Source organism: Hyperolius riggenbachi, chromosome 8 (genome assembly GCF_040937935.1).
Source record: "Hyperolius riggenbachi isolate aHypRig1 chromosome 8, aHypRig1.pri, whole genome shotgun sequence".
Taxonomy (NCBI): Eukaryota; Metazoa; Chordata; class Amphibia; order Anura; family Hyperoliidae; genus Hyperolius; species Hyperolius riggenbachi.
This window is the reverse complement of record NC_090653.1, coordinates 65,561,023-65,586,752: the sequence shown is the minus strand read 5'-3', so window position 1 is coordinate 65,586,752 and position 25,730 is coordinate 65,561,023. Positions and strand designations below refer to the sequence as shown.

General features: G+C 43.3%; 1 protein-coding gene across 6 annotated transcripts in view; it reads left to right on the top strand.

The window, feature by feature from the left end:
* Positions 1 to 25,730, top strand: part of LOC137528858 (rho GTPase-activating protein 11A-like) — a 95,376-nt gene that overhangs the window by 57,281 nt on the left and 12,365 nt on the right. For all 6 annotated transcript variants that reach the window (XM_068250559.1, XM_068250558.1, XM_068250561.1 and 3 more), the window contains exons 8-12: positions 19,583 to 19,657; positions 19,738 to 19,825; positions 19,918 to 20,000; positions 20,092 to 20,251; positions 24,020 to 24,125. In XM_068250559.1, the coding sequence (XP_068106660.1) occupies positions 19,583 to 19,657; positions 19,738 to 19,825; positions 19,918 to 20,000; positions 20,092 to 20,251; positions 24,020 to 24,125 (512 nt within the window). The remainder of the gene's footprint in view (positions 1 to 19,582; positions 19,658 to 19,737; positions 19,826 to 19,917; positions 20,001 to 20,091; positions 20,252 to 24,019; positions 24,126 to 25,730) is intronic.

Below are 25,730 nucleotides of genomic sequence, written 5' to 3'. Positions count from 1 at the left end.
GACCAACCCTGGTTGTGTAAAATGTGTTTTTTTTAACTTTCTCTTAAATAAAATATTATCCTTTCCATTACCAGGTTTTTCTCATTTTATCTGCTGCTTTTCAAAAATGACTTGAAGTCTGTAATAGAGCAACATGCACCCGTTATGAGAAACATAGTTAAAGAACTCCAATAGTGAAAATGTTGGTATCCTGTTACCATATCCTTGTGTGTTTTTATTGCCACAAAGAACTTGGAATGCTTGGAGTTTAAAAAAAAAGTAAAAATAAAAAACCTGGTGTAAAGGACAGGTGTGTAAATAAAGCCAATGGGGGTTAGAAATCTTGCCAAGTGGAGGAAACTGGAAACCCTGGGTTAGTTTACCATTGCTGGAGAACTCTAGTAAACCAATGCTGGGCATATACGGCATTTTTTTTTCTTATCATTCGAGCCGCTGATGACTCGATTTCATAATTTCCGACGTGTCCAATCACGCGGTGGATCGATTCCGTGCTCGATCCCTGCGGGGGCGGACAATGGAAGAGAAACGAAGAGAAGATAAAAGTGCCCGCGGGGACGAGCAGGAATCCATCCGGGGGCGCGGCGATAGTCGATCCGGCGGCTCGATTAGCGTTGTGTATTCCCAGCATAAGAGGAAACTTAAACGTAACTTTAAAAAAAAATGCCTGAAAGGGTTTCCAAGTTTAGTTTAATTTTCTGCTGGAGCTCTCCCGACTGCCGAGAGATTTTTCTTTAACTGCTTAAAGAGACACTGAAGCGAAAAAAAAATATGATATAGTGAATTGGTTGTGTACTATTAATAATTACTAGAATCAGAATAAGAATCATTTTGTTTTCGCCAAGCACGACTGGGTCGTGCCCGGAATTGGACTTGGCATACAGGGCTGAGAAAAACGCAAAACACAGTGTAAATGTTAAACAAAACACAATACAAATACAGTTTCGAAAACAATTGCGCTACTGCTATAAAATGTTTTCAACTTTGGACTGCCATAGATCATCATCCTGGATGATTCCGCATTCTCATCCCCAGGTTTCCTACATATTGCATAAGGTGCGTCAATGTAATCTGGTTCTGACCAACCCTGCTTGCGAGGGAGGATTAACAGCGTGTGTAGGGAGTTTATGAAGAGAGTTTAGAGAGTTAACAGCAGAGGGGACGAAGCTGTTCCTGTGCCTTGAGGTCCTGGTGGCGATGGACCTGAACCTTCGGCCTGAACGGAGTCGGCTGAAAAAAACGGTAACCTGGATGAGAGGGATCGCTAGCAATCCTCAGTGCTCTGGAGCGCAGTCTGGAATTGTAGAGGAGGTCCAGAGGGGGGAGTGGTTTCCCGATTATCCTCTCCGCTGATCTTATCACCCTTTGTAGTTTGTGTCTGTCGCTGGCGGAGGAACCAGCGTACCAGACCAGGATGGAGTACAGATTCGATTGTGGCGGAATAGAAACTCGTCAGTAGTTTCTGGGACATACCAAACTTCTTCAATTGGCGGAGGAAAAACAGCCTCTGCTGGGCCTTTCTTTGTGTGGATGTTGTGTTGGATTTCCAGGTTAAGTCCTTGGAGATGGTCGTGCCCAAGAGACGTGCACAGGGGACTATTTCCACTTCCAAGCCGTCAATGCAGATTGGGGGTGTGAGGGGGGGGGGGGGGGGGGAGCGCGTTTCCTAAAGTCAACAACCACCTCAACGGTTTTTGCGGTGTTGAGGACCAGGCCATTTTCCCTGCACCAGAGGCAGATTCTCTCAACCTGGTGGCGGTACTCCTGCTCTTCATTTTTGGTAATGAGGCCCACTACGGTGGTGTCGTCAGCGAACTTGATCACTTGGACAGAGTCTGACGTGGATCTGCAGTTGTTCATGTACAGGGAGAATAAGAAAGGCGACAGTACACATCCCTGAGGGGCCCCTGTGTTGGTGATCCTTGGTTTTGAGAGGATAGGGCCTAGCTTAACAGCCTGGGATCTGTTACTGAGGAAGTCCGTGATCCACAGGCGCAGGGTTGGATGGACCTCTAGCGTGGCCAGGTTCTCCTGAAGTATATGGGGGCTGATGGTGTTGAACGCCGAACTAAAGTAGAGTAGGAGGATCCTGGCGGATGAGTCCGGTTTGTCTAAGTGGTCGTTGACAAGCTCCAGGCAGATGTTTATGGCGTCATCCGTGGACTTGTTTGTTCTGTAGGAAAACTGGAACGGATCCATCAGTGGTTCAGTGGAAGCTTTTAGGAGGGGCAAAACCGCTCTTTCAAAGGTTTTCCTAATGACAGAAGTGAGAGCCACAGGCCTGAAATTGTTGAGGTCAGAGACGCCCTGTTTTTTGGGGACGGGGATGATCGTTGACCTCTTGAAACACCCTGGAACTTTGCCTACCTGGAGCGATTTGGTGAAGATGGAGGAAAGAACAGGAGCGAGCTGCTGTGCACATGATTTCAGGCAGGATGGCGACACTCCGTCTGGGCCTGGGGCTTTCCGAGGGTTAATGCACAGCAGGTGTCGCAGAACAACGTCCTTGTTCACCTCCAGAGGGGGTAGATTTGGATGCTGGATATCTGAAGCAGAGGAGGGGGCAGGTGGCTCTAGTGGTGCAGCCTGGTTCTCAAATCTGCAGTAGAAGTCACTGAGACTCTTTAGAAGATTAGCAGCAAAGAAAATATTCTCATATTTTTATTTTCAGGTATATAGTGTTTTTTCTAACATTGTATCATTCTATAATATGTGCAGATTACACAACACTCAGCATTCAAAATGATTCTTTCAGAGCAGTCTGTGAACTAATGACCTCTCCTCTGGCAGAGAAAAAGTAAATAGTTCAATAACAGTTGAGATAATAAGTCAGATAACAGCCCTCTCCACGACTTTGAAAGTCGTAGAGCTTAATGGCTTGTTTGCATAGAGATAACTGGAGTTTCTTAACTCTTCCTGTACTGGAAACAATTAGACTGATGTATCTGATCTTAATATAAAAAGGAGAGAAACCGAGAGCCCAATATGGTGTAGTATGTTTGATACAAAGAGGAAATGTGACATGTAAGTATTATACTCACAAACATGGGTTACCTCTCAGGTAACCACTGTATAGGCAGGTGGGGAGATTAAACCTGTCCCCACTCAGGATTAAGAAGTCGCTCTCTGAAGAAAGAAGAGGGTTTGTCACCCTTCCACCCAGGGTGGTAATCACAATTTGACGATGTACAGAGGCGCCAATAGGATAAAAGATAATTAAAAAGTCTAAAATATTCGGGTGGCGGTGGTGGACCAGCCACTCAAAAATGGACTTGATGCGTCAGTCAAGAAACATAAAATTTATTCACATACTCCAAATGGACAAAATCGCAACGCGTTTCACGGGCAAACACCCCGCTTCATCAGGCATTCAATAGTAGGAGTACAACACTGAAAGATGACAGAGACAAAAGGCGTATCAGAGTTCTGCACAAGTATTTGTTGTAGAAAATATAATGATATAATATAGCATATATGGTGTATGGCAGCCTTCCTCAGACTATAAAATAAACCGTGGGGCATACAATATGGTGACAGTTGCAGATCACATAATAGTGGCCAGTGACTTTTAAGACTATATATATAAAAAAAACATGCCAAGAAGTGGAAAGTAGGTAGCTTGGGGTGTATCAATATATTGAGCAGTTCTCTGTATAGTGAAAAATGTAGTTTTTGAGAGAGTGAGGGGTGCTGGGGGAAATGAGAGGTACGAGGGCTGATAATAGGCAGGGATGCAGGGGACTCTGGGGGAGAAGGGGGATTGCGTGAGGAGAAGGTATTAGGTGAGGGGAAATAAGCGGAGTAAATGTAAAAACAAATATACCTTCATGCTAGAGAAAATAGAAAAAACCCTTATTTACCTTGAACAGGTCCAGTATACGCTTGGCACCTCTGTGCCTTAGTGTCAGCGTAGGACCTTTAAATAGAAATGTATGGAGCGAGGACCTGCGGGAGGGGGGTGTGGGAATGCGGAGGGTACTGGTCAATGAAAATCCGTGTCTAGGGGACGGTGGCCAATGAGGGTAGGTGTGGGGCGGGGTTTTGCTATTTGTATAAACGGGTGGGGGATTAGGCGGCAAGGGTAGGGGCGGAGTATCACGCACGCTGCGTCATGTGTGAGGCAGGCGCCCGTACTGATTGTGGAGGTGTACAGGCGTATGTAAGGACGCATGCGCAGACACCATATGCGTGTCACTGATTAGGGTGGGACGCACCGCGGGTGTACTGCGCATGCGCCCGCACATGTGATGCAGTGCACGCCATGTTTAGTAGGGGAAGAGAATCCTCCAGCATTAGTATTGCTGGTGACAACAAAGGGAAACATATACTTGTAACATAGAATAGATAATATACATAAAAAGAATATAAATGTTGGTTAGTAGACAGCATTAGAATAAAAACATGTGTAAAAGCAGGAAAAACATAGATAGCAAGGTAAAACAGTGGGCTGATGCCCTCTGGTGGTATATATGTATATTGCACGTCTTTCACATTGATCAGACTAATGTAATGCATTGTGTGATGAGATTGTATACTGTTGTCTAGGAGATACAAAAAATCCAACCTAGAGACAGTATATGACACAGACTCATAAAACAAATCAGCATCATAAACGGAATTAACATTCGCTTTAAAAATCAATACCACTGTTAAAAAATAGAGTTAAAAGACAATATTAATAAATGTTCTATTGTACACAGTGGGAATTGCACTAGCAAGAGGAGTAATGCCCGTTAGGAAGAGCAGTAAAAGAGAGGACTATATTAAAAGAGAGCGGTCGCTATGATATGGAGTGGTTAATACGTTTTTTCCAATATTTCATTAAGGCCATCCGGGACCAGAGTTTTAAGGATTTGAATCCAGTACATCTCGCGTTTTTTTAGAGAGTCAAAAGAGTCTGGACCATTGTGCGGGGTGGATTCAATGAATGTGATCCGAAACAGTGCAGGATTGCTGTTGTGATGAGTGAAGAAGTGGCGCGAAATGCTGTGTAGGGGAAATTTATTGAGGATGTTTCTTTTATGTTGCCCCACCCTACTTCTAGCAGGTTGGGTCGTTCTGCCCACATACTGCAGTTGGCAGGGGCATGAGATAACGTAAATGATGTATTTGGATTCGCAGTTGATGAAATTCTTTATTTGATATTCTATGTTGGTAACAACAGATGAAAATGTGGAGGATTTGTTTACAAACTGACAAGCTAAGCATCTTTTATGATTGCATGGGGCGCTACCAGGTGTGTGAGTGATGGGGAAGTGTGTATTCTTACTCTGTCTCTGGCGCAGTCTGCTGGGGGCCAGGATACTGCGGAGGTTGGGGGCCCGTCTGCATGTAATTGCTGGTGTAGTGGGTATAATGGATCGTAAGTGTGGATCCTGAAGGAGGATCTCCCATCTGTTGGTAAGGATGTTGCGGATGGACTGGTGTTGTTGACTGTATTGTGTAATGAAGCGTGGTGTGTCCAGAAAAAGGTTGTCTGGTGGTGGTAATGAAGGCCCTTGAGTTTTGGCTTTGAACTGTGCATCCTTCAGAAGTTTTCTCGGGTACTTTCGGTCTGTGAATTTTGTAGTGAGGACATTGGATTGGCTGTTGTATTGTTGGATGTCTGTGCAATTACGATAGATTCTCTTATACTGGCTGTAAGGAGTATTTCTGGTCCAGGGGCGGTGATGAAAACTGTGATAGTGGATATAATTGTTAGCGTCAACGGGTTTGAAAAATGTTTTTGTTTTTATCTGGTGTGATTCAGCGTATAGAACCAGATCTAGAAATTCGATTGATATTGGGTCGTGGTGGGAAGTGAATTGTAAGCCTGCGGGGTTGTTGTTAAGATAATTCAAGAAAGACGGGATGAGATCGGGAGTGCCTTTCCAGATGAAAATTAAATCGTCTATGTACCTTTTATAAAAGATGATGTTGTGTGAAAATGGGTTGTCTTGGTGTATTTTGATCTTTTCGAGGAGTCCCATGGTTAGGTTAGCATAAGAGGGTGAGAACGAACTTCCCATGGAAACTCCGCTGACTTGATGGTAGGTAATGTCTTGGAAGGTGAAGAAATTATTGTTGAGGATGAACTCTGTACAGTGTATTAGGAAGGATTGTTGTGTTGGTGGCATGGATGTATCGGATTTTAAGTAGTATTGCAGGGCCGTGAGACCAAAGGTATGTGGAATGTTGGTGTACAGGGATGTGACGTCACAAGTTAGCCAGATGTAGTCTTTGTGCCAGGGTATGGATTGTATAAACTGTGTCAGATGTTGAGAGTTACTGCTCTTCCTAACGGGCATTACTCCTCTTGCTAGTGCAATTCCCACTGTGTACAATAGAACATTTATTAATATTGTCTTTTAACTCTATTTTTTAACAGTGGTATTGATTTTTAAAGCGAATGTTAATTCCGTTTATGATTCTGATTTGTTTTATGAGTCTGTGTCATATACTGTCTCTAGGTTGGATTTTTTGTATCTCCTAGACAACAGTATACAATCTCATCACACAATGCATTACATTAGTCTGATCAATGTGAAAGACGTGCAATATACATATATACCACCAGAGGGCATCAGCCCACTGTTTTACCTTGCTATCTATGTTTTTCCTGCTTTTACACATGTTTTTATTCTAATGCTGTCTACTAACCAACATTTATATTCTTTTTATGTATATTATCTATTCTATGTTACAAGTATATGTTTCCCTTTGTTGTCACCAGCAATACTAATGCTGGAGGATTCTCTTCCCCTACTAAACATGGCGTGCACTGCATCACATGTGCGGGCGCATGCTCAGTACACCCGCGGTGCGTCCCACCCTAATCAGTGACACGCATATGGTGTCTGCGCATGCGTCCTTACATACGCCTGTACACCTCCACAATCAGTACGGGCGCCTGCCTCACACATGACGCAGCGTGCGTGATACTCCGCCCCTACCCTTGCCGCCTAATCCCCCACCCGTTTATACAAATAGCAAAACCCCGCCCCACACCTACCCTCATTGGCCACCGTCCCCTAGACACGGATTTTCATTGACCAGTACCCTCCGCATTCCCACACCCCCCTCCCGCAGGTCCTCGCTCCATACATTTCTATTTAAAGGTCCTACGCTGACACTAAGGCACAGAGGTGCCAAGCGTATACTGGACCTGTTCAAGGTAAATAAGGGTTTTTTCTATTTTCTCTAGCATGAAGGTATATTTGTTTTTACATTTACTCCGCTTATTTCCCCTCACCTAATACCTTCTCCTCACGCAATCCCCCTTCTCCCCCAGAGTCCCCTGCATCCCTGCCTATTATCAGCCCTCGTACCTCTCATTTCCCCCAGCACCCCTCACTCTCTCAAAAACTACATTTTTCACTATACAGAGAACTGCTCAATATATTGATACACCCCAAGCTACCTACTTTCCACTTCTTGGCATGTTTTTTTTATATATATAGTCTTAAAAGTCACTGGCCACTATTATGTGATCTGCAACTGTCACCATATTGTATGCCCCACGGTTTATTTTATAGTCTGAGGAAGGCTGCCATACACCATATATGCTATATTATATCATTATATTTTCTACAACAAATACTTGTGCAGAACTCTGATACGCCTTTTGTCTCTGTCATCTTTCAGTGTTGTACTCCTACTATTGAATGCCTGATGAAGCGGGGTGTTTGCCCGTGAAACGCGTTGCGATTTTGTCCATTTGGAGTATGTGAATAAATTTTATGTTTCTTGACTGACGCATCAAGTCCATTTTTGAGTGGCTGGTCCACCACCGCCACCCGAATATTTTAGACTTTTTAATTATCTTTTATCCTATTGGCGCCTCTGTACATCGTCAAATTGTGATTACCACCCTGGGTGGAAGGGTGACAAACCCTCTTCTTTCTTCAGAGAGCGACTTCTTAATCCTGAGTGGGGACAGGTTTAATCTCCCCACCTGCCTATACAGTGGTTACCTGAGAGGTAACCCATGTTTGTGAGTATAATACTTACATGTCACATTTCCTCTTTGTATCAAACATACTACACCATATTGGGCTCTCGGTTTCTCTCCTTTTTATCTTTCATACAAGCTTGTCTTGGCCACGTCGATCGACGACACGGCAACTGTTACCTGATTGCAGCCCATCACCAGAGATCATATGGATCCGTTCGAAGAACACAACACACACAGACTCAAACTTCTGGCACAATTCAAGAACATTCAACATACTACACCAGAACCCAAAAATAATGCGACAGTATCCAGTACCATCGCCCACATTGATTTAAAACCCACCTTCCAGAAATTAGAAACAGCATTGAAAGACGAGTTCTTTAATATAGCGGATATCACCATGCAGGAAACCTATATCAACGAGAAAATTTCCCCGGATGGGATTAGAATCAAAATACACTCCGCATTCCCCAAAGACACCGTCTTTACCACCGAATTTTACAGCTATCTAGAGAGCTGCACACAGGGTATAATGGAGAGAATTATTAAAAAGAGAAAATCCCTAGTGGCTGAATTACAGCCCACCATCACCGATTGTAAAAAATTCTTAGCCCAACAACACCATAATCCTCAATATCATCCCCTTATCTCCAGTCTCACGTCCAGAGTCAAAAGATTTGAACAAGACACCACGGAAACAAAACTTAAAAAACTCAATCGGGACAGACTAGCGTACGCTGAACACAGGGAAAGGGAACGGAAACCACGGCCCACCCTACCAGCACCACCAACACTAGGCCAATTCCCTTCCTTCCCACCACCCCCACTCATGAGCATCACCGTCCCTAGACCCACATCACAAATATACCCACCTTATCCACCCCCTCCTATCTTCACCACTGACACCCACAAGCCTACACCATCCAACACCGTACCTCCCCAAGACAACACCTTCTCAACTAAAACCCATAACCACACACCAGACAACACCAGGAAGAATCCACCCCCTCAGGAGAACACCATCAATTTATCCATATTAGTACCAACTCCAAGCAGTTTCAGTCACAAGAAACCCACCCCGGTGAAACATACCCCAAAAACATCACGATACACACGCACCAAACCTCGACCAATCATCTCCCATTCACCTTCTCCAGCCCAAACAAAATCTCAAACAAAAAACCCACATACTGCAGTTGACCTCCATTCTGTAACAAATGACCCAAATTCACCAAAATTCAACTTCACAAACTCCAACCCCCCAGGTAGCCTGACAATACAGACACCCTATATTATGGGACCCCCTAAGGATGACAGTCCCTCCCTCAACCAGGCCCCACCAATCACTGATCCGGATATTGCCCTCCGGCTATCTCAAATTAGCACATATACCTCAAGCCCCGAGTCCCCTGTCATCTCCAACTCACCATCCCCTCCATCCAGTTCCACCACAGCTCCATCTCATCAAACCACTCTCTGTAAATTTTTCGTACCTAGAATCACCCAATACATCGACAACTCAGAATCACAAAACCAAACTCTATCATCTTCTTTTTTAGAATTACCAGCCTCCCTCTCAACCAACACTCTAGCCACTCAATTACCCAGCCCCATTTCTACCCGCTCCTTTCCACAACTACCAAAGAGAACGAAACGACAGCTGTCCGAATCAGAAAACGAGGATCTAGAGGTAAAAGAAAAACGAAACAAATGTTAACCACCCCCCCACAGCCCACTTCCACCACAGCAACCAAAAGAAGCATTTTCAACCTCTCTAATCATACTCTTACAAAATATGAAACGAGCCTTTTAGAGAAAGGTCTGTCCTTTTGCCCTACCAATCAGTCAGAACTATTCGAACTATTTAACGATCTCAACACGTATATTCGAAAACTCACCCTCAAAAGACATTTTGCCATGAAAAAACACAATCCCACACAACATATCGATTCCACCCAAATCATCATCACCAACAATGACCAATTACCCATAGTTTCCACCTCTACAGCAGAAATAGAAACAGAGAAGTACATCAACACCAAACTCAAAGGCCGCTCACGCTTCTATCCCATAGCTTCTAAAGGTAACTTTATTGACACATTCTACTCTCTGGTCCTTAAGGACCTACAAGATTTGAATATCCCGGATTCCTTACCCACCTCCAATCTCTCTCTACCTGAAACCACAGCCCTAAAAACCCTTCGTAACAACTCCGACATTGTTATTAAACCAGCTGATAAAGGGGGGGGGATTGTCATCCTAAATAGGTCAGATTATCTGGAAGAATCCCATCGACTATTAAACAATCCCAAACACTATGCAATACTAAACTCGGACCCTACCCCAGAGATTAACAAAAGTCTCAAAACTTTCATTAATGAAGCACTACTCAACAATATCATCACCAAAAACGAGAGAAATTTTATCATCAATCCACACCCCAAAACTCCCTTCTTTTACTATTTACCCAAAATCCATAAGGACATCCAAAAACCCCCCGGCAGACCCATTATTTCTGGAATAGACTCAGTCACCAGCAACTTATCGCGATTTGTAGACACACACCTGCAGCCCCACGTCCAGTCCCTCCCTCCCTTCCTTCCTCAAAGACTCTCAACATCTGACACAGTTTATACAATCCATACCCTGGCACAAAGACTACATCTGGCTAACTTGTGACGTCACATCCCTGTACACCAACATTCCACATACCTTTGGTCTCACGGCCCTGCAATACTACTTAAAATCCGATACATCCATGCCACCAACACAACAATCCTTCCTAATACACTGTACAGAGTTCATCCTCAACAATAATTTCTTCACCTTCCAAGACATTACCTACCATCAAGTCAGCGGAGTTTCCATGGGAAGTTCGTTCTCACCCTCTTATGCTAACCTAACCATGGGACTCCTCGAAAAGATCAAAATACACCAAGACAACCCATTTTCACACAACATCATCTTTTATAAAAGGTACATAGACGATTTAATTTTCATCTGGAAAGGCACTCCCGATCTCATCCCGTCTTTCTTGAATTATCTTAACAACAACCCCGCAGGCTTACAATTCACTTCCCACCACGACCCAATATCAATCGAATTTCTAGATCTGGTTCTATACGCTGAATCACACCAGATAAAAACAAAAACATTTTTCAAACCCGTTGACGCTAACAATTATATCCACTATCACAGTTTTCATCACCGCCCCTGGACCAGAAATACTCCTTACAGCCAGTATAAGAGAATCTATCGTAATTGCACAGACATCCAACAATACAACAGCCAATCCAATGTCCTCACTACAAAATTCACAGACCGAAAGTACCCGAGAAAACTTCTGAAGGATGCACAGTTCAAAGCCAAAACTCAAGGGCCTTCATTACCACCACCAGACAACCTTTTTCTGGACACACCACGCTTCATTACACAATACAGTCAACAACACCAGTCCATCCGCAACATCCTTACCAACAGATGGGAGATCCTCCTTCAGGATCCACACTTACGATCCATTATACCCACTACACCAGCAATTACATACAGACGGGCCCCCAACCTCCGCAGTATCCTGGCCCCCAGCAGACTGCGCCAGAGACAGAGTAAGAATACACACTTCCCCATCACTCACACACCTGGTAGCGCCCCATGCAATCATAAAAGATGCTTAGCTTGTCAGTTTGTAAACAAATCCTCCACATTTTCATCTGTTGTTACCAACATAGAATATCAAATAAAGAATTTCATCAACTGCGAATCCAAATACATCATTTACGTTATCTCATGCCCCTGCCAACTGCAGTATGTGGGCAGAACGACCCAACCTGCTAGAAGTAGGGTGGGGCAACATAAAAGAAACATCCTCAATAAATTTCCCCTACACAGCATTTCGCGCCACTTCTTCACTCATCACAACAGCAATCCTGCACTGTTTCGGATCACATTCATTGAATCCACCCCGCACAATGGTCCAGACTCTTTTGACTCTCTAAAAAAACGCGAGATGTACTGGATTCAAATCCTTAAAACTCTGGTCCCGGATGGCCTTAATGAAATATTGGAAAAAACGTATTAACCACTCCATATCATAGCGACCGCTCTCTTTTAATATAGTCCTCTCTTTTACTGCTCTTCCTAACGGGCATTACTCCTCTTGCTAGTGCAATTCCCACTGTGTACAATAGAACATTTATTAATATTGTCTTTTAACTCTATTTTTTAACAGTGGTATTGATTTTTAAAGCGAATGTTAATTCCGTTTATGATTCTGATTTGTTTTATGAGTCTGTGTCATATACTGTCTCTAGGTTGGATTTTTTGTATCTCCTAGACAACAGTATACAATCTCATCACACAATGCATTACATTAGTCTGATCAATGTGAAAGACGTGCAATATACATATATACCACCAGAGGGCATCAGCCCACTGTTTTACCTTGCTATCTATGTTTTTCCTGCTTTTACACATGTTTTTATTCTAATGCTGTCTACTAACCAACATTTATATTCTTTTTATGTATATTATCTATTCTATGTTACAAGTATATGTTTCCCTTTGTTGTCACCAGCAATACTAATGCTGGAGGATTCTCTTCCCCTACTAAACATGGCGTGCACTGCATCACATGTGCGGGCGCATGCGCAGTACACCCGCGGTGCGTCCCACCCTAATCAGTGACACGCATATGGTGTCTGCGCATGCGTCCTTACATACGCCTGTACACCTCCACAATCAGTACGGGCGCCTGCCTCACACATGACGCAGCGTGCGTGATACTCCGCCCCTACCCTTGCCGCCTAATCCCCCACCCGTTTATACAAATAGCAAAACCCCGCCCCACACCTACCCTCATTGGCCACCGTCCCCTAGACACGGATTTTCATTGACCAGTACCCTCCGCATTCCCACACCCCCCTCCCGCAGGTCCTCGCTCCATACATTTCTATTTAAAGGTCCTACGCTGACACTAAGGCACAGAGGTGCCAAGCGTATACTGGACCTGTTCAAGGTAAATAAGGGTTTTTTCTATTTTCTCTAGCATGAAGGTATATTTGTTTTTACATTTACTCCGCTTATTTCCCCTCACCTAATACCTTCTCCTCACGCAATCCCCCTTCTCCCCCAGAGTCCCCTGCATCCCTGCCTATTATCAGCCCTCGTACCTCTCATTTCCCCCAGCACCCCTCACTCTCTCAAAAACTACATTTTTCACTATACAGAGAACTGCTCAATATATTGATACACCCCAAGCTACCTACTTTCCACTTCTTGGCATGTTTTTTTTATATATATAGTCTTAAAAGTCACTGGCCACTATTATGTGATCTGCAACTGTCACCATATTGTATGCCCAACGGTTTATTTTATAGTCTGAGGAAGGCTGCCATACACCATATATGCTATATTATATCATTATATTTTCTACAACAAATACTTGTGCAGAACTCTGATACGCCTTTTGTCTCTGTCATCTTTCAGTGTTGTACTCCTACTATTGAATGCCTGATGAAGCGGGGTGTTTGCCCGTGAAACGCGTTGCGATTTTGTCCATTTGGAGTATGTGAATAAATTTTATGTTTCTTGACTGACGCATCAAGTCCATTTTTGAGTGGCTGGTCCACCACCGCCACCCGAATATTTTAGACTTTTTAATTATCTTTTATCCTATTGGCGCCTCTGTACATCGTCATATCTGATCTTAATGTTTGTTTTCTTAGCTGTACTACACATACAAATCATATCATAATTTTTTTTTCGCTTCGGTGTCTCGTTAAGATGGCCCTCTCATTTATAGCAGAACTTGTGTGTGCAACATAAACTCCTAGAAAGTTGGACATTCAGGAAAACAGTAGTGTGGTGTTTAGACTGAACCAGATATTACAATATTATGCAAGATTGAAACTTCAAAAACTTGCTAAATATAACCGTGGGAATTGAGATTTTTACACAGATTCCATTACTATGGGTCTTATGATGAGTACACACTATGAGATTTTCGCATCGATTATTTCCAACATGTTCGATTTGCTTTCCGATAGATTTCCAAGCATTTTCCGATCGACGTCCTATTAAAGTGAACGGAAATCGATCGGAAAATGCTTGGAAATCTATCGGAAAGCAAATCTGACCTGTTGGAAATTGATCTGACAGTAAATCGGCCAGAAAATCTCGTAGTGTGTACCCAGCATAAGGCAGGTAGGCTATTATATAGTGAAAATGGAGTTGAGAGACCGGTTTTTAATTGTATTCTGTGCCACACCATTTTACGGCTATAAGTAAAAATGGATCCAATTTAGTTGAGCACTTAGAAGTGGGATCGCCATTAACAACGTATGCAAACTTTCTGGCAGTGATATTGACATCGGTGGCTTTCTTGGCAGATGCAGGCGTAGAGCTTTTACGCATAACTGCACCAAGCTATGGGTTTAATTGAGATAGGAGAGACATCTGGTTTAAAACCAGGGAGCGGGATCTAACCTCCAAGGCGAGGCTCTGCTCCATCCCCTTTGAAGGGAAGTTACTGATTCGGTCTGAGCTAGAGAATGTGTTCTCCTGCTCAGCAGAGAAAGGGAAACCGTTTCCTAATCAGTTAAAAGCGGTTTAGTGGTGAGGAAGAACTTTGTAAACCGTAAACCATAGTCCAAACCTCTCAAAGGAAGTGGCCATTTCTGAGAGGTAGATGAGTTTGTTTTGGATTAAAATAGACCACCCCAAAGGAAGTGAATTAAGCCTTATCAGTAGTGGGGGGGGGGGGGGGGTTGGGGTCGTCATTTGCGTCAGAATGGGAGGAGAAGTTCAATCCCAATACTTTTGTATTGAGTATTGTGAAAGAGGGCTATTTCCTGAAATTTCAAGGATACTATTCACACGTTTTTCTAGTCATAAAGATAACAGGAGATTTTATTTTGAACTTAGAGGAACTTCAGCCTAAACAAACATACTGTCATTAAGTTACATTAGTTATGTTAATTAAAATAGATTGGTAATATACAGTAATCTCTTACCCTCCCCCCCCCCCCCTGTTTTAAAAGAACAGGCAAATGTTTATGATTTCATGGGGGCAGCCATCTTTTTGGTTAAATGGAGGTGACAGGGAGCATGAGACACAGTTCCAACTGTCCTGTGTCCTGATCACGCCTCCCAGCTCCGTGCGCTAGGCTTCAAATCTCAAATTAAAACCCAAAAAACAAATTTGCACCAAAACAGCAGAGCGAGAACATCATCAGAAATTCCATCATGCTTTGCACAGCATCAGGGGAAAAATGCCCGGGCAGATTTCTTTGATGGGGCGAAGCTTAGCTTCTGTGCTGCTAAAAATGAGGCTTGGGTAAGAAAAACAAAGTTCTGATACCGTGAAACTGTTAAACACCAAGCCTTTTCAGTGCTGCTGAGTAGATTTTTAGTCTGGAGATTCACTTTAAAGTCGCTCAAGCAATGTCTGAAATACATGAAGTTCATAAAGAAGAGCATTTACTCAATTCAGTCTCTTCTTCAAGGAAAGGAACAAGGATGCATAGCTGCGTATTTGGATAGTTCAGGAACATCAGAAATTCCTAAGATTTGCAGTGAAATTGTGCAACAACATAACCCAACATTACCAGTTCTGGGCCCTGCCTTTCGGCATTGCAATAGCACTTCATATCAACAGAATATCAATACAATAATACAATAACATTTGTAAAGCACTTTTCTCCCATAGGACTCAATATCGTATGCAAAGGTCTCAGTGGAGGTGATGGTCACTAAGATTGCAGGAAGTTGCAATCTTTCCATACTTAGATGACCTGCTAATTTATGTACCGACAGAGGAATTAGTTCAGGTTCACAGGGATCTTGCCTTAAAGTTACTGATGCAGGTGGGTTGGTTGGCGATTCATCCAAAGTCAGCACTGTCTCCAGCTTGGGCAACGACCTTTCTGGGACATCGAGTAGACTTCACTCCCTTCACCAGACTTCCACTTCATTGGGGATGGATGTTCTTAGCCTCCCTTGTAGTTTCAACCTAGCTTATGCCTTTCAACTCCCCCCGCCCCCCCCCCCCCCCCCAAACTTCCGATTACAGTTCTCATGTGGCACGAGGGGCCGTGGTTCGCAGTTGTTCTACATTTGCGGAGCAGCCCTCCCTTTGTTTTTCTCAAGAGACCGGATCTACTTTTGCAGGGCTCATGTTCATCCAAATCCGGGGTTACTCAAACTAGTTTGAAAGGGAAGGGTCATTAATACTTGCATAGCTGGTTGTAAGCCAGTCATGCAGAAAATCTATACAAAGGTTTACAGTTCGTGGTGTAGTTTGCATACTAGACCATTGAAACTTTTGGAGCTTCTCCAAGACAAGCTAGAGAAACCTCTTTTGCGAAGTACCGTAATCTTAAAGAGACTCCGTAACAAAAATTGCATCCTGTTTTTTATCATCCTACAAGTTCAAAAAGCTATTCTAATGTGTTCTGGCTTACTGCAGCACTTTATACTATCACTGTCTCTGTAATAAATCAATGTATCTTTCCCCTGTCAGACTTGTCGGCCTGTGTCTGGAAGGCTGCCAAGTTCTTCAGTGTTGTGGTTCTGCTATGAACTCCCCCTTCCAGGCCCCTCTATGCACACTGCCTGTGTGTTATTTAGGATTAGAGCAGCTTCTCTCTTCTCTCTTATTGTAACGATTGTGGAACTTTCTCCGTGATCAGCGCACAACGCGTGCGCTGACACGGCGGAAATCCTCCACAAGCGTATATTTGCAGGCACCCAGCAAAAGGTGCTACGCACCTGTAGAGGGAAATTCCTGTCGGCAGATGGCGCTGGGAAGTGCAGAGGAACCAATCCTCTGTACCTCCACAAGTGCCAGACAGGAATTGTACGAAGCGCAGAACGCAATCGCAAGTGAGGCGATTGCGAATGAGATTGAGCAAAGGGACAGGTTTTATGTGTGTGCGCCAATCCAGTCGCCACCCCGCGACAGCGCACACACAACAGCAGATATGAAATAGGAACGCGATCGCGAGAGGTGCGATCGCCAGACGTGACACAAGGCAGATCAGAATAGAATACGAGGGTAGCAAAGGCACAGCAAATAATACAATAAGGAGATACGGAAAATAACAAACGCTAGCTAACCGCGAACACCGCACTCATTCGCAACAGTGCACGCGGTTATGCGCGGTCTCCACGTGTTAAGCACAATAGAGACAAGCACGCCTAACTAACCATTAACAGACAAACATGAAACAGAGGACACGAGCGCTTGCTTAACGGTTACCTCACCGAGCCTCCAGCAAGCGTAGCAGACAAGACAGACACACGAAAACAGGGACAAGCGAGAGATAGGATCCACAGCACTAGTGAAAAGTGGCTAGCGCGATCCAGGTACAGAGTAGCAGAACAGAAGGATCCCCAGCGCTAGCAAAAAGTAGCTAGCGCGATCCCAGAAGACAGAACAGAAGAGATAGCTGGTAGCAACCGCTGCACCAGCTATACTCCAAGAACAGAGATCAGAACCATTTCCTGTCAACCACCTTTGGGACAGGACAATGGCAACAGGCAAGACAAGACAGAACAAGACAAGACAGGACAAGACAGAACAGGCAATACAGATAATACAACCTGACTGGGCTAGAAGGGGAGCCTAAAGCAACCCCCAGGAATTAACTATACTAGATAGCAATGGCTGACACTCCAGCAGTGTCCATCAGGAACAGACCATGGAAAGGAAATGAGCAGCAAAGCCTTCTGGGAAACATAAAGCTCTTATAGTGCCAGTCATCAAAGAAGGCAGGTAGGGGATTTGCATAACGAATGTATGCAAATTCCCCAGCAAGAGAACAGACCAGAAACTTGCAATGGAAAGACAGGTCTCTGTTCCAGAGACCTGCAGCCCACAGACTAGAGGAATGGACAAACAGCTGTCTGCCTGTGCAGCCAGCTGAGCGGATCATCACACTTATCTTTTACAAGCTGGATAAATCGTCCTCTGAGCTGGCTGGGCTTTCACATACTGAAGAATTACAGAGAAGGGCAAAGCTGTTTGCAGGAAGAAACAAGCAGCCTGAAACTTCAGTGCATGAGAACAGGGGGAAAGAAACACACAAATGATCTCTTGAGATTGAAAAGGAAGGGTGTATACAGCCTGCTTGTGTATGGATGTATTTTCTATGTGTGGACATACTGTACATCAACCTACTTCCTGTTTTGGTGGCCATTTTGCTTGTTTATAAACAAACTTTTTAAAACTGTTTTTAACCACTTTTAATGCGACGAGGAGCGGCGAAATTGTGTCAGAGGGTAATAGGAGATGTCCCCTAACGCACTGGTATGTTTACTTTTGTGCGATTTTAACAATACAGATTCTCTTTAAGGTACAGTGTTCAACCCTCTTGATATTACTAGAGAGACCTTTAGCAAAGGAGGATTTAATGAAGTATTTCCTTAAGGTGGTTAGTTGATTACACCACTTAAACAGAAAATATTCTCTCAGTGGGACTTCTCGTTGGTATTTGATACATTATTGAGAGAACATTTTGAACCGATTGCAGACAAGAAATGAAACAATTAACTTTTAAGCTAGTTGTGGTTATGTCAGCTAAGAGATTGATCTTCAAGCTCTGTCAAAAACCCTTTCCTTTCAACTTTTCCTAACAGAATTGTTTTTAGGTTGGTTCCGAACTATCTTCCAAAAGTGGTGTCTAATTTCCACAGGTCTCAAAATATCATCCTTCCTTCATTCTGCGCTAATACGAAGAAAGAAGAGTTTTACTATTTAGATGTCAGAAGAGCAACACTCGCTTATCTTGACAGAACTAGAGAGTTCAGGATAACAAGTCAGTTGTTTGTACTGTTTTCTGGGAAGAACAAGGGGGAGAAAGCTTCAAAACGTAGAATAGCCAGATGGATTTGTCAGGCTATATCGTTAGCATACAAAGTTAAAAAGGTTACACCCCCTGTTCAGGTTAGAGCCCATTCTACATTCTCCTGAGCTACGCCTTAGCCTTAAATGGCCGGGGCCACTGTGCAGCAGATCTGCCAGGCAGCGACAAGGACAAGTCCATCTACGTTTGTGAAACACTACAGGGTGCATGTCCTGTCACAGCACGACTTATGGTTTCGCAAGAAAAAGTGCTTCAGGCTCTGGTCCCTCCCTAGGTGAGCATAAGTTGCTGGTCTCTCCTATGGTGTCACATATGATGGCTGAAGAAAAGCACCAGTTAGACGTACTGGTAACGTCTGTGTTTGTGTGTTTCTTGCTAGAATATGGGACACCCCCATAACCCTTCCCTATCTTGCACACTTTTTTCTGGAGATTTTTTTTTTGTTTTTGTTCTTTTATATAGAGGATTTGTGTCAGGTCACCATTTCACATGTACTGGTGGCCATCTTGTCTTGGTTTCATGCTTTGGTTACCTTTTTATATGAACTGAGGAGGAAGGAGGGACCTTTTTTATAATGAGGCAGAGCACCACTCTCCTATGGTGTCCCATATGCTGGCAGGAAAGATAGTTACTGGTAAGTCTGTTTTTGTTCTTTGTTTTTTTTCCTTTCAAAAATGCACATTTGCCATTTTGTGTATGTAATGAAGCCTAAGCAATGTTTGGTCATAGAATAGCTTGTGTAATGATGGTGAGGATATGAATTTTAAGTGTAGTTACCTTATACTCCTAGGAATCGTCAATGGTGCCTTCAACAAACTGAAGTCTGGCCTCGGTCCTTCAAACTTTGTTACAGACAAATTATCAGGTAAGAGAAGGTAGGATTCGCAATGTTCACAACGTCTTGGTATTAAAAACACAGCAGCTGAACAGTATTGTATCTGTTAGATGAACTGGAATTGCCACTAAGGAGCAAGACTAAGCGTAAAGCATCAGAAGACTCTGGTTGTGGAGAATTTTGTACGCCCAAGAAACGGTACAGACATTCTGCAAATTCCCACAAGCTTACTTCTTTAGGATAAAGCTCCAATAACTACTGAGCACGTATTTTTTTGTTTGTTTTTTTAGGAGATCACTGCATGAAACTGTAGATGGCACAGTGTTTAGTGAAGAACGGCGGGAACCCATTGGATCTGATTCACCATTGCTAGGTTGGTAGCTGAAACCTTGGACTATGCTTAGTCTGACCTCCAGTCATGAAATGTCTCGTCATAGACTTCTTTTGACTTGTTTTCTCTTCAGATGATGCTGGAGGTGGAGAGGTGTTTTCAGACTTCTGTCTGACCCCTGAAGACCTGTTAGAAGGCCAGGTGGAATCTTCTGCTGCTCCGCCCACCCCGGAATCCTCCTCTCGTGGGCAAAAAGGCAGAGCTAAGAGACGGAACAGCAAACGCACGAAGAAGTGAGGCCAGAGGATGTCTGTCTTAAATCTCAACTACAATGGCATAACAATGATTGAAATGCCCCCCCCCCAACGGCAGTCCCCTCTCACTGGGCTAGGGCTTGCTACTCTTAAAGGACACCTGAAGTGGGAGGGATATGGAAGCTGCCAAATTTTATTTTTAATGCATATTGACTGTTCTACTGATCCTCTACCTCTAATACTTATAGCCGTACCTTTACCTCTAATACTTATAGCCGTACCTTTACCTCTAATACTTATAGCCGTACCTTTACCTCTAATACTTATAGCCGTACCTTTACCTCTAATACTTCTAGCCGTACCTTTACCTCTAATACTTATAGCCGTACCTATACCTCTAATCCTTATAGCCATACCTTTACAAACAAACACAGAACATTTATATCGCGCTTTTCTCCTGGCGGAGTCAAAGCGCCAGAGCCACTAGGACGCACTGTATAGGCAGTAGCAGTGTTAAGGAGACTTGCCTAAGGTCTCCTACTGAATAGGTGCAGGCTTACTGAACAGGCAGAGCCGAGATTTGAACCCAGGTCTCGTGCCAGAGGCAAAGCCCTTAACCATTACACCATCCAGCCACTTATAGCCATACCTCTACCTCTAATACTTATAGCCATAGACCTTGAAGTATGCAAATCAAATGTTTGACTGGATTTGCCAAATGCTTGCTTCAGGTGAGGTACTTATAAAAGATCAGCAGGGCTGCCAGGCAACTGATATCATTTAAAATGAAACTAATATGGCAGCCTCCATATCCCTCTCACTTTAGATATAACTTAAGCCAGCACCATAGAGAGGAGGCAAACAAACCTAGAGGAAGCTGGTATAACGGCAAGGCGACCCTTCTTACCCTGATATGTATGTATGTATGTATGTGTGTGTGTGTGTGTATGTATATATATATATATATATATATATATATATATATATATATATATATATATTATAATATAATTATATATTCACTCTGTCCTTCACAGGGCCATCCATTCAGCCCTCACAGAATACCTTATCATATAGCAAGGACTTTCTTTGCACAAAAAAATATGCATAGAAAAGTAGTCAATTCATTTAATCTTTATACAACTCATACAGTTGTGCCTTCACATGGTCAATGATATCAATGACAGAGTGGCTTGAGATAGAAAAATACTTTTTGTCTAGAAAAATAGAAAAAAGTATTTTTTTTCTATCTCAAGACAGAATTTGTTATCATTGACTTTTTTGAGAATTTTTTTTTGTGTACATAAAGATTTGAACCTTTTTTTTTTTTTTTTGAAATGCAAAATATTGTTGTGGTATCTTGAATAGGAAGTCCACGCTGTATGGTAAGAGACCCTTCCTACCCCACACTAGTGATGGCCAAGTAGATGCAAATCACTTCAAGTTGATTCAAAACTATTCATTTTCAAGCTGCATAAATTTGCATCAACTCAGTTATTTGCATCTACTTGACCATCACTACCCCGCACTACCTACTTTCCTGTCACTCCTATCCTATACTATCCACCCTACCTTACTGAAAGAGACTAATGGCTACCATAGATATTTAAAGGCGCAGATCTAGTCAAACCCGCCGCAAGGGCCGTTTTTTTTTTTTTTTTTTTTTTTTACACTTCCTCATGAAAAGGATTGCTCAACTCAGCCAAACATGTATGTTTCATCTCTAGAGAGGTTAAAGCTTGTAAGCTATGAGCTGGCAACAGACGCCCCAAGCGCTACTTATCTTTAAAGATGAACTGTCACGAAAATCTTAAAATTTAAAACGCATACATATAAGAAGTACATTTCTTCCTGAGTAAAATGAGCCATAAATGACTTCCCTCCTGTGTTGCTGGCATTTACAGTAAGCATTAGAAATCTGACATTACTGACAGGTTTTGGGCTAGTCCATCTCTCCATAGGGGATTCTCAGCATGGCCTTCATTCTTTATAAAGATACTCCTTGTAAAAGATTTATACAAAGATGCCGGCCAGCCTCTGTGCTCACCATACACTTTTTTGGGGAGTTGGACGGAGGCAACTGCCATTAACTAAGTGCATTTTGAAAATAAAGAAATCCCTGTGAACCTCCCATGAGGAGATGGGCTAGTCCAAAACCTGTTAGTTCTGTCAGATTTCTACTACCTACTGAAAGTGACAGCAACATAGGGGAAAAGTAATTTATGGCTCCTTTTACCCTGGAACAAATGTACTTCTTAATTGTATATGTTTACATATATTTTACATTTTAAGATTTTCGCAACAGAGGTCCTTTTAAGGGTGAAGGGCGGCCAGCATCAAACAGAACAGTCTCTAACCTGCCAGATCTATCCTTCTCGCTTTCCTAAAGGTGACCACACACCGTACAATTAAAAGATCCAATTTTACACCAATTCGAAAACTCTGGTTGTCCCGAAAAATTGAAAGGTGTTTTTTTTTTTTTTCATTAGTTCGAGAAATCTGATCAAATTTCCAGTTTTTATTCAATAAAAGATCGTGCGTTTTGGATTTTTCTGATTATTTTTCGTAATCAAAATTGTATGGTGTGTGTGTCAGATTGTCAATCACTTAATGTACAGACCCAACCAATTTGTGTGTGTGTGTGTGTGTGGTACATTGGTCAGGTTTTTGAAATGTTACAATCTATCAGAAAAATTTATTTAAAGTCTTGAATTGAATAGATATTTGAAAAATTGTATAGTGTGTGGCCACCTTAAGAGTAGACAGCTCACATAATCTGTTGTACCCATAAACATGACATCACAATCTGCCAACTTTATTCTTCCTAGGTATCTAAACTTTCATGCTGGCGTTGATCTTAGGTAGTTATTTAGCTATGCAACTTATCTCTGCATGGATATACACTAGTGTGCTTCCAAGTCGTGGCACCGACCCCCTCTTGGTTGCTTGGACAATATAGAGTGGTGACAGGAAGCTGCCCTTTCTCTCAGAAGTCCTTGTGAGAAACGTGATGAATCTGGCAGTTTTGGACTGCTGTAAACCAGAGAAAACAGTGTTCCTTGTAGAGTAAATCCAGAAATATTTATTTTGTCAACTGTTGGTTGTTCCTCTGTGATTAGTTTAGTATAGTCAGTTGGCAGAAGATTTAAATTCCATAAATTGTATACTCAAGTTTGGGTTGCTGTAACTAGCATGTTGGGAATTACCATCTGACATGGCTTTGTGAGTGATAGGTGGTCACTGCTCCAAACATATATTCTGATGCCGTAAATCAAAACATTGGACCCCCTGACAGGGGAAACCAAAACTGGAATGAAAGGATACTGGAGGCACACAAAATCTATAAAATAACTAAAAGTCCATCTACAAATAAAGACAAGTATAGGCCTACCTTCATGAAGTTCAACTCTTCACTGATTTCAGTTGTGGGTATTCAAGCATATAGGACAATGCATTTTTCAGCCTTGAGCCGGTTCTTCAGGTCAATATGGTGCCAATACAGCAGAGGAATGAAGCTTGGAGTGCTCCATTCCTCTGCTGTATTGGCAGAATATGAACCTGAAAGTGGCTCAGGGGCAGGTCCCGAAATGCGGTTTCCTATGTGTCGGGTCTCTGAAAGCTAGTAATAAACTTTTATCTGCACATAGTCCTTCACAGATGATAAGCAACTTTTGTAGATTTCTGAGTATAATCGATTAGAGAACACTAAACTGCTGCAGTGCTTTCTGGGTATTTTTAATGTCACTGACTGACTGAAGTTGTTTGTGATCGTGTCAATGATCAGTGTTTTTTCTACTTCCTCTGTAGGATGCAGGCAGGTCAGATCCCAACATCTCCTGCTCACCTGGAGAGAAAGGAAAAGGTTCGCAATTCGCTGAGACTTTTCCAAAGGGCACGGACAACTAAACAGCAGGTGAGGTGACAAACTTGTGTATGCAGACATGCATTAAACTGAACGCAAGCTTAAGCCAGTGGTGTGCCTCCTGTTACTGGCTGGATAGTGTACTACTGGTTAAGGCCTCTGCCTCTGACACAGGAGACATGGGTTTGAATCTCTGCTCGGCACCTATTCAGTAAGGAGACCTTGGGCAAGATTCCCGAACACTGCTACTGCCTACTGAGTGCGTCCCTAGTGTCTGCTGCTCTGGCGCTTTGAGTCTGCCAGGAGAAAAGCGCAATATAAATGTTCTGTGTGTTGTTTTGTTACAATAGGTGTTAAGTGTAAGGGAAGAGTGGTGAACATGCCTTGAAGAGTGCATTGATTAAGGGGCACATACAGGGGCGTTTCTAGCCATTTTGTCACTCCAGGCAAGAAAACCTGTGGGCACCCCCCCCCCCCACCACATACTGTAGCGCCAGCCCTTAGTCCCCTCCCCTCTGTGCCCCCCACCACACACAAACAAACGCTATATCCTTAAAGGTATCCTGCATGACCAGAAGGCCCTGGCTGACTCAGACTGGTCCCAACTGAGCCAGTTACCAGGGATGATTGCGGACAAACAGAGGGCAACGGGATGACTGCCAGGGACGCATCCATGCTATGGGGCAGGAGGAAGCCCCGGGTAAGTAAAAAAATGTTGTAGTGTGTCGTCTCTTTCTGACTGAGGCTAAGATTCAGCAGCAGCAATGCTGCAGCATCACCGCAGACAGCATGATTGCTTGCTGCTGATATCATCATCAGTGGTGCTGCAGCAGCTGCGTCATTCAAACTTAGCCTCAAAACTTACAGTTTGTCCACCTACACCTAGTGACAGCTCAAACCAACTCACAACCTCTGACATTTGAAATGCAGCCACCACTACCTCCGACACTTGTAATGCAGCCACCACTACCTCCGACACTTGTAATGCAGCCACCACTACCTCCGACACTTGTAATGCAGCCACCACTACCTCCGACACTTGTAACGCAGCCAACGATCTTTCCGACACTTGAAATGCAACCCCCATTACCGCCGACACTTGAAATGCAAAAAACGCTACCGCCAACGCTTGAAATGCAGCAAACAGGAATGCAATAAACATTACCCCACACACAATAAAATGCAGTAAACATTAAATACAGCAAATGGTACATCTTACTCCTGTGAAAAACACGTTACCCCACAAATATATTAAATGCAGCAAACCTCAGGACATAAATGCATTAAATGTTCCCCCTCCCATTGGGTGCTGGTGGGGTGGGATGGAACTGCTTAGTGGGATGGGAGGGTAACACTGGGTGAGGAGGAAGGTGATAGTGGGTTAGAGGAGGGTGACAGTGGAGGTGAAACTGTGTGGGGAGGAGAGTGACAGTGAGGAGGAGGATGGTGACAGTGTGGTGGAGAAGAAGGTGACAGTAGGGAGAAGGAGGGTGACAGTGGAGGTGAAACTGGATGGAGAGGAGGGTGACAGTTGGAAGGAAAAGTAGAGTGAAAGAGGAGGTGAAACTGGGTGGAGGGAAAGGTGACAGTGAAGAGAAGGAGGGTGACAGTGGGTGGGGAGAGGAGGGTGACAGTGCGGGGAGGAGGGTGACAGTG